Source organism: Corylus avellana, chromosome ca9 (assembly GCF_901000735.1).
Source record: "Corylus avellana chromosome ca9, CavTom2PMs-1.0".
In the NCBI taxonomy this organism is placed as follows: domain Eukaryota; kingdom Viridiplantae; phylum Streptophyta; class Magnoliopsida; order Fagales; family Betulaceae; genus Corylus; species Corylus avellana.
Window position 1 is genome coordinate 8,529,357 of NC_081549.1, and position 9,358 is coordinate 8,538,714.

Consider the following 9,358-nt stretch of genomic DNA (forward strand, 5'->3'; position numbering starts at 1 on the left):
TCTCGACTCTCTCTTGATCTCTCTTTTCGATTCTATATTATTCATCATTGTTGTGTACAATAGCAACAATTGGTATTAGAGCACAGGTTTACCAACAAGTCTTAGCCCAACAGTACACGGGAGAAACAGGTTGTCGCTACTCCGATCTAGGGTCCGATGTGTGAGGGGGAGATTGTTGGGGTTATCCCACATCCCTTATGTAAGGGGCTGGTGGTCAATTTATAAATGTGAGGATAAGCCTCACATCTTGAGCTATCTTTTGGAGTTTCTCTTTCTGCGTGACAAGCTCATGGTCACTACCCCTCCAATGTGCTTGGAGGGGGCTGTTAATGTATCTACTGTAGTGTCATTCTTATCACATCCTCTCATTTCAAATATTGAAGTACAACAAGATTAGGACAACACACATACAATGTGAAAAGGTTACTATGCAATCTAACACCAACTCTGTCAACAAGATATGGAACCCAACATCATCTCTACATCTGCACAAAACTTAAGATACATATCAAGGCTAATCCAGCAAATAATACTCAATGGATAACCCACAAATTCAACATGTTTATCAAATGTACCAAGTCTACTTGAAGTCTAATTGTTTATTATTAATCTTTCTTTTCTTTGTTGATAATTGTAAAGCTACATATACAGCTTAGGATTTATCTTCTCATTCAAACAACTGTACATACATATCTGTTGTATACTTTTTCCTATATATATGACAACAGTTGATGAGAGTAAAATATTGCATATTTGAACCCCTTCATTTGCATTTGCTAAGCCTTTAGCTTTATTATTTTCTGATGTTTTGGTGTTTTAGTGTTTTGTAGGTTGCTAAGGGAAAAATGCAACTCATCCCATTAATTCTGGGGCTTAAGACACTTTAGGGAGCGTTGACAGCAAATTTGGATTGAGCGATTATTAGCACCCGACAAGTCCTACTAAAAAGACCATATCTAGAGTTGTAGAGCTCGGATTGAAGTGATCTTAGTGTCATTGGAAAGCTAACTCAAAAATCTACAAAGTCATATTTCATAAGAGATGGCCAATTCCGAAGGTAGTGTGCTCGAATGCACATATAGTTCTATTGATAGCACTCATGCCCATCGAAACTGGAAAGTGCATGCTCGAGTGCGATCGAGAGCACATCGTGTGCGATTAGGCACACTTGGCCGACCTGGTAGTGCTGAAACCCTAAAATTAGCTTACAAATATAATTTTTTTCTATTGTAAACATACGGAGACACGCCGGGGGCACCATGCTTTGTCAATTTTCATGTTTTTCGGGTTCTTGGAGCTTTGAACTCCAATTCTTTTGTAAGTGCTTTAATTTTAATGAAGTTAATTTAGTTTCTTTATGATTTTGTTATCATGAGAGGCTAAATCTTCAACTAAGGTTGAAGATGAAGCCTCACCATTAATTAGTTTTATGTTTTTATGTTTTGTTCGTACAATTCCGTCGTTTAAAGTAATGTAAGTTCATTTCCACTCAATTGTGTGACAAAATTGTGATTTATTGTTGTTTATAAATTGTGAAAATGTTGGATATTCATTGTGTTTCATCCAACGGATACATTGCATCTTTTGGTTTACTTTGGATATCCATTGTCTTTTGTGCAAAGCATGAATACATTGGATCTTTTGAACTAAACTGGATATGCATTTTTTTTCATAAATACAGATGGATTCATTGAATTTTTCAATAGGGTTTTATAAAAACAAAAGAAAATGCATGAGATTTTATTGAAATTCGGATGTATGAACAAACATAATTATATGTGCTTTGATTTGGTGAGGTGGATTCTGAAAATCTTAGTGTTTTTATCATTTGATTTAATTTCAGTTTTTATTTTGTTTACCATTTTGCATAAACAATTCGGTGCTAGGTTAAAATATGATTAGTTTAGATAGAAATTAATTTTTGCAACGCAATTCCTTGTGGATCGACCTTGCACTTACACAAGTTGTACTGCACACGACTCGTGCACTTGCGAGTAATTATAATTTGCACATCAACAGTCCAATAGGAAAATTATCCTGGCCAAATATCTCGTGTTCATATAATTTTACATCTACAGTGAAGGATAGCGTCAACTCCTCACCCGTAGTCCTTCTTCTTTGTCCTCTGGAATATGTTGCGCATCCAATGACGAGATCTCAAACTATCGGCTAATTTCTGGATACTCGGTGTCCAATCCTCAATGTAATCCTCACAACTATGAATGGTATCTCATCTGAAGATTTTTCAGTGTTTTCCTCAGGTGGTTGTGTCCTTCGTCTCCTTCCATGTTGAACATGAGGGTTCTGTTTGCAAAATTGTAGAAAGCTGAAAATCCTATAGCCAAGTCGAAGGCATATAGTGACCTGATGGCACAACCAAGTATCGTGGCTCTCACGAAACTCGTAGATCACCCCATTAGATGACGACGTTAAAATGTAGTTCATTGTCTGGCACATGTGATGGGTCAACCACATATCTTTACAACATAGACTCAAGAAGAAGTTAGGAATTTTGGATATTTTAGGTGGCAGTGCCAAGTAGTAGACTCACATACTAGCTCATTCCAACTCTAAACTATAATATTTTTAAATAGCTCCATTATCTACCCATGATCTGCGGTGAGTTTGTGTTAGATTAGTGTATTCTTCTTTAATGTCTTGAATTTTCTCTTGTTCGATCAGTTGTCGCTTTCCAAACTCATCTACAGATATTTTTGTAAATTTTGTGTGGACTTTGATGTGAGTGGAGATTTTCGTATGGCATAATAGACACCATTGCTTTGAGTGGCTGCTCAATCTCAAGAGCACAAATCTCCATCCAATGCTTGATCGTTTGGGTCATCCTAACGATTTGATTCTGAGCCATCATTGTCCCACAAACAAACCTATCAAACTATAGCCTTTTTCCATTCAATTAGGCGGAGTAATCTAAGCGTTCTTAACAACTCTTGGTGCTTCCCTTGGTGACATGCCAAGTTGGATAAACATTTGATCTTGGTACTTGTGAGTTATGCGCTCACCACTCTTCTGATGCACTACTCTAGCATGATCCTTGTAACACCCCCAAAATTTAAACTGATTAATTCTATTTAATCTTGGAAGGGTTACTGGCTACATTCTCAAGCCAGCTAATTAGCAATTGATCGATAGTGTCGCCCATAAAACAAAACAATGTAAAAATATGCAAAAATAGAATCACATGATTTGAGATTACTATAGTTGTAATTATCCATTGTAAGTATTATGTATGAATTACAGACCCGGAGCTTCCAATAATATTCTATGGACATACGAATAACTATTCAGACCTGATAATGCGAGTCATTTTGTAACACCTCGATCTCATATTGGGAAGATGAGTAGTAGCCCACATAGAGTGGGTGGTTTATAAATATAGTTATGAATGGTAAGTTCCACATTGCCTTGTTACTTAGTGAAATTGGGTTTTATAATGAATTTTAAGGAAGTTCCAAATTGACTAGTTATTTCAGGTGTGATAACACAGATGTGACTAGCATTTTTCCCTAGGTCAGTACAAATTAGGGCATAGGATTTTCAGTGAAGCTACTAAAGAGGATGTTGTTACATGAAATTGTATAATAGATAAGTCTGCTAAAAGTGGCATGGTTGAAAATTTTGCTTCTTAGAGAAGGCTTTTGACATTTTTGATATAATGGAGAGCAAAGATGTGAAACTTTGGACAACCATGATTTTTGGTTATGACGTTCATAGGCAAGCGAAACATGCCATTAGGCTATTCTTAAATCTCTGATATGGGAAAATCTCCCGGCCACAACAAGAAATAACACATAATTAAGATCTTTAATACGAGTATCATTATACACATACATATGTATCAACGGAGTTGCACAAATACACATACAAACATAAAGTTCTTATACTAAAAAAAGAGGAGTACAAATACATAGACATACACACTTACATAGTTATGGAATGGTTCAATTGCTAAAATGTGTGCTCCCAAGACTACATAAAAAGATACTATTCCTAAAATCATCTTAACACATCTCACAACTACTATTATTGTTGTAACCACAAACATAAAATAGCAAAAGCAAAATAATAAAAACTAAAGCAGCCTGGTACAATTTCTCTCTAGATTGGTACGCCTTCTCCTTAGTTTGATACAAATCTAACTGCAGTTGAAATTGGGAAAATTGACTCTCCATATTCGCCTTGTATTTTGTCGATTCTGTTTCCATCAATTTTTCGAGTCTAGCAATTTCAACCCTCATTCCCTCTTCTTTGTCCTTCAGCCGCTCCATCAAACTTTTTTCATAAATGCACATTTCGTGATCAGCCCACTCAAAAAGCCCACAATCACCAGGTTTCTGCATGATAAACAAATAAGAAATAATGTCACAAATTACCAACAAAAAATAAATAAACAAATGGAAAAAATAAATTTCAAAAATTACCTTATAATTTACACATCCGTACCACTTTCTACCGAAATTGGCACTTGTCCAAGAGTTCCATAAATAGGCAGGAACACCACAGTGGCATAATGGACGTCCACTAGATGCATCGCCGTTTGGGGACATTATTTTCTTATGCCTACCCAAAAGAGAACAAAAAGTTATGTATCATTCCTCAATCCTAATATTCACCCAAACGAACTCATCTCAACAACTCAAATGTGTCAGTGCAGAAAACCATTTTGACATACCTCCTTTGAGACTAAGTTTAAAAGAGGCTAACACACACACACACACATATATATGAAAGAGTAATTCGAAACAAATAGGAAAAAGAGAGATGGTCAATCATAGTACTTTGAGCACAAATACTCTTGAAATCATAGTACAAGAGTGCTCCCCACAACACTAAGAGCAAATTTGAGGTTGTCTAGTCCCCTCCCTCTCCAACACTTCGACCCCCACCAACCCCACCTTCCCAGGGATCTTTTTTTTTTTTTTTTTTTTTTTTACACAAAAGGGTCTTCAAATTTCTGACTAGTAATGAAACAATGACAATTTTGAGTAAGACCTTTATTCTAAAATGCTAAGATTGATCTTTAATGATTAAGAAAAGCTAAAAACTTTGATGTTTCTTTGAGAAATGTGATTATGGGTTTAAGGTAAGAAATTTTTGTTGGTGAGAAAAACGGATTTGAGTGAATTGTAGACATTTTTGGTAACCTAATACCTTTCAATTTTCCTTCTTCTCATCGATCGGTTATGTTGTTTATTGTTGAGAAAAAGTTGATTGGGTCTTTTGGGTTAAGATTAAATGGAATATTTTTGGTATACCCATTTGTAAGTGAAGTGTCTCCTTAAATAAAAGCATTTAAGAGAAAGAAGGGTTTAAACTATGTTCACCTGCAAAACTCTTGAAACCATGACTTCTGTAGTTGGAAAATAAAGTTCAGATCAGGGTCTTTAAGGATGGTAGTTTCATCAATCTCTGTCTTAGGCTTATCTGTTGTGCGGCCAAGGGAAGATCCCTTCAAGTCAAAGCGTTTATCGATGGTATATTCAGTGAAAAAGAGATTCTCCATTATGATAAAGCGTACCTATATCATCAACCACGTTACATATGTGTACATAATCAGTAATAGAGGACATATTCCTTAATATTGAGAAAAGAAAGAAAAAAAGAAGAAAAGAAAACACCGTTCACTTAATTCACACAATTTTCTTGCATGTTGGTTTGTATGGCACTAATAGTACAACTACCTTCTTCTGGATAGGCCCAATTAACTTAACACAATGCAGGCCATAAAATTTGGTTACTAGTGTGTTTTCAAAGGCTCGAACATGGTTATAATAGGCAGAAAGCATCCTTAAAATCACCTGCATGATGAATAAACCGTTGAATTAAAATTAAAGAACAGTATTTCAAAAGGACAAATTTTAGGCAAATATATGTATTGATACTCACTTTTACTTCTGCCTTTTTAATAGTCTTTATCATGTAGCGGTCATCACTGGTCAAGTAAAAGAAGCTACCACTTTTACCAGGAGAAGAGAGTTCCCGAAGAGCATCATTCCCACATATTGATATCATGTAATCAGCTGGGTCCACATTGAACAAGTTCCTTAAAGTCCTGGAGAAAAGAAAGAAAAATAATTAGGATAACAAAATGATATTAAACCATATGGTTGACTATGTTAGCTTAAATGGTGGATTCTTTTATTTCTTTTTCAAAGAAAATAGCACTTTATACTATTTAAAATTGTTATGATCTAAATCATTCTATCAAATATTTTATTAGTCTTTTTCCCTCTCTCAAGGCAGTCCCTTGAATTCAATCATCTTCCACATTTAGATACTTGGCAATCTTTCTCAATAACCCATTTTCCAAGTTGAAAGGCTCAATTGCAAGTTGTGACAATGATAATTCATTATTAACACCATAAATGCAACATAAATTAAATGAAAAGAAAAAAGATATTATATTTCAAGGCTTCACCTGAAGACCAATGGGCAGTAATCCTTCCATCTAAATTCACTAGACTGATGTGGTGGGGTGTACTTGGATCCTTCTGGAGGAAATCTAGTCCATACCTTTTCCTTGGGGTCAAAATTGGAAGGCTTCAAATCAAGGGATGTAGCTGGAGTAGGTCTTCCAACAGAATGCCTGTCCAATCAATCCACACAAGGATACACTAATCCATCATATGTCTACAAGAACAGTTCAATTCAAGAAAGGGAAAATTTTAAGCTTTTTACCTTTAAAACTGGAGTAAGCCAAGGAAAAGAAACATACCTTCCTTCAATTTTGTAGACTATGTTAGTGTTCATTGTTTTATTACTTTGAAGTCATTTTTGTTCATTAAGGAATGACGAACAATACAATAAAGTTTCAATAAACATAAGAAACATGCACAAATTATTGTAGTAAGAAGTAATTTCTAATGAATTGACAGAACTTTCCTTTTTGAAAAACGTTATATGCCTGGTCTAAATACCAAAGATTGCATAATTGAAAACGTCATGTCTTCCATTATTATTGCCTACCATTGCTTAACAAAACTCCTATGAAGAAAGTTAAATATCAAGTTTTATTCCAGAATCTTAACAGTTAACTTATTAAATAGAATTAGAGATAGAAGAAAATTAGTCGGAACTTTACTAGCTAAAAAGATCAAGACCAATGAATTTGTAACAAAAAATTGGACCAATTTCATAAGAATAAATCAATGGGGGAGTATCCACTAGCAAAAGTAGTATCAAAGCAATAGTGAGAGCATTGTTGTGTGACAACTATTCGAGCAATATAGTCACTTCTAGTCATTATTTGTCAATTGATTGCTGAGCAAAATTAGTACAAGAAATAGAAAACATGTTGAATTTAAACTTCCTTCCTTAATTCTAGAACCATAATAAAAAAAGAAAAAAAATGAAATAGTTGCTTTTGACTTAATAAAGTGGAGTTTCAAAATTTGACATGCATCAATATTCAATACAATGAATTCAAAATTTTAGTGACAATATATATATATATATGAAGTGTTAGCTACTCCATGATAAAGAGAAAACAAACAATTAATGGTATACTAGAATTCTTTGCTCTAACTAAACCAAATCTTTGGATAAATAAAGAAATAAAAGAAAATGACATTGACAACAAAGACATAAATTAATGGTTGAAATAAAGCATATTACATAAAAAAAAAAAAAAAGGTTAGAAAAGCCTAATAGTATCAGGAATACCTGATTCCCAACTGCAAATTGAGCATGAGCTCATAATTCTTGTGCCCTTTGGATATTGTCTCTCCTTGTTTCTCTGCTCTCCTTGGCACTGCCATTGGTAGCCCCCTTGGACTTACATCATTGATATGCAGATCCAACAAATCATCCTCCAAATTCTCCACCATTGGAATCCTACCAGCAACATCACTAGACTCATCACCATCACCATCACCATCCCACATGTGCAATCTATCCAATGGCTTCTCCATGCCCATGCTCACCTTCCCATCAGTCGAGGTTCTCGTAGGCTTCAAACTATCCTCAAACTTGGAGGACCTACAAAACGCCAGCTTCTTTTGCGATGGCAAAATCAAAACCTTTTCGCTAGGACAAATCTTGTAGTCGCCCAAATCAACATTATAGATATCATGCGGATCCCATTCATGATTTGCTTCCGAGGATGAGACTGATGGATAATAAGTCACATTTTGCTCACTTGGATCTTTGCTCCAGTTCCCAACATAAGAACTCCCATCAAGCAATTTGAAAGTTCCGTTGCCTTTAGGCAACCCCTTTTCCCACAATCCATCATATATATTCCCATTAGCCCAAACAAACGTACCCTTTCCACATATCTCTCCTTTCTTCCATTCTCCAGTGTAATAACTCCCATTCTTCCATTGATACCTCCCTTTACCTTCTTGCATCTCTCGCCGCCATTCTCCTTCATACCAATCTCCACTGGCATAATTCTTCATGCCATGTCCATGCTTCAAATTCATGACCCATTGACCTTTATAGGTATTCCCATTAGAACCTATATACATGCCGGTCCCATCCATATAACCATTCTTGAACTCGCCTTCATATGTAGCGCCAAAAGGCCAACTAAACCTACCTTTCCCCGTTGTTTTGCCTCTGGTCCACTCCCCTACGTACATGCAACCGTCAGTCCAAAGGTACTTCCCTTGTCCATGGGGAAAGTTGTTGGACCATTGGCCGGTGTAGTAGTCATTGTTAGGAAAGACCTTCTCGACATGGTATAATTTGTCGCTTCCTTTGCTGTCGTTTTCATCATTGTTTTTGTCACCTTGTACATGAGCTACCGACGTTGTGCTGAAGAGGTTGTTGGCGCGTTTTTTTGCTGCCTGTGTCTTGCGTACCGTAGCTTCCCATGCCTTTAAAACACCTTTTTCTTTGCTCATTCTGCTACACTTTTCTTCCTTTTATTTTTAAATATGTATTTCTCTCTCTCTTTCTCTCTCTCTCTCTCTCTCTATATATATATATATATGAATATTCTTTACAAATTTATACTTTTTATAGTGGGGTTGTTCGATAGAAATGCAAAATGAGATAGGAAAATACTCATTTGAAGGAAATCAAGAAGGCCTGGAGGAAGAAATGAAATCAAAATGGCATTAATGATCAATACATCTACACGGAAGGACAAGAGTTTTTTTTCCTTCTTTGTTTTTGGGTGTGAAGGAAGTGAATACAATGATTGAACCAAAGGTTGCCTTTTCTTTCTGAACACAAACAATCATCGTGGTTTAAATTTTTTGTCTTTAATTTTTCTAATTATTTAGGGTTACGCTATTGTCACAGCAACTGTTGATAGTATTCATACAATGAAATGTATGCATATGGACACGTCTCACAAGAGAATTGGGCAAGAGGGCCTGCAAGACACTAGGTG

At 35.6% G+C, this 9,358-nt stretch overlaps 2 protein-coding genes across 2 annotated transcripts; both read right to left on the reverse strand.

The window, feature by feature from the left end:
- Positions 1-4,019: 4,019 nt before the first annotated feature.
- On the reverse strand, positions 4,020-4,565 carry LOC132162257 (uncharacterized). Its single transcript, XM_059572518.1, has 2 exons — positions 4,440-4,565; positions 4,020-4,352 (listed from the first exon to the last, which is right to left on the reverse strand). Exons 1-2 carry the CDS (start codon positions 4,563-4,565, stop codon positions 4,020-4,022), a joined length of 459 nt encoding a protein of 152 aa, XP_059428501.1.
- A 773-nt stretch (positions 4,566-5,338) lies between these two features.
- On the reverse strand, positions 5,339-8,864 carry LOC132161917 (phosphatidylinositol 4-phosphate 5-kinase 4-like). Its single transcript, XM_059572137.1, has 5 exons — positions 7,681-8,864; positions 6,437-6,604; positions 5,905-6,070; positions 5,700-5,816; positions 5,339-5,536 (listed from the first exon to the last, which is right to left on the reverse strand). The coding sequence occupies exons 1-5, from the start codon at positions 8,862-8,864 to the stop codon at positions 5,339-5,341; spliced, it is 1,833 nt and encodes a 610-aa protein (XP_059428120.1).
- Between the last annotated feature and the right edge of the window lie 494 nt (positions 8,865-9,358).

Coding starts and splice junctions, on each gene's coding strand:
- LOC132162257 (XM_059572518.1), bottom strand. CDS start 4,565: ATGTCCCCAAACGGCGATGCATCTAGTGGACGTCCATTATGCCACTGT. Junction 4,353..4,439: donor ACGGATGTGTAAATTATAAG/GTAATTTTTGAA, acceptor TTTATCATGCAG/AAACCTGGTGATTGTGGGCT.
- LOC132161917 (XM_059572137.1), bottom strand. CDS start 8,864: ATGAGCAAAGAAAAAGGTGTTTTAAAGGCATGGGAAGCTACGGTACGC. Junction 5,817..5,904: donor TTAAAAAGGCAGAAGTAAAA/GTGAGTATCAAT, acceptor TTCATCATGCAG/GTGATTTTAAGGATGCTTTC. Junction 5,537..5,699: donor TTGGGCCTATCCAGAAGAAG/GTAGTTGTACTA, acceptor TTGATGATATAG/GTACGCTTTATCATAATGGA.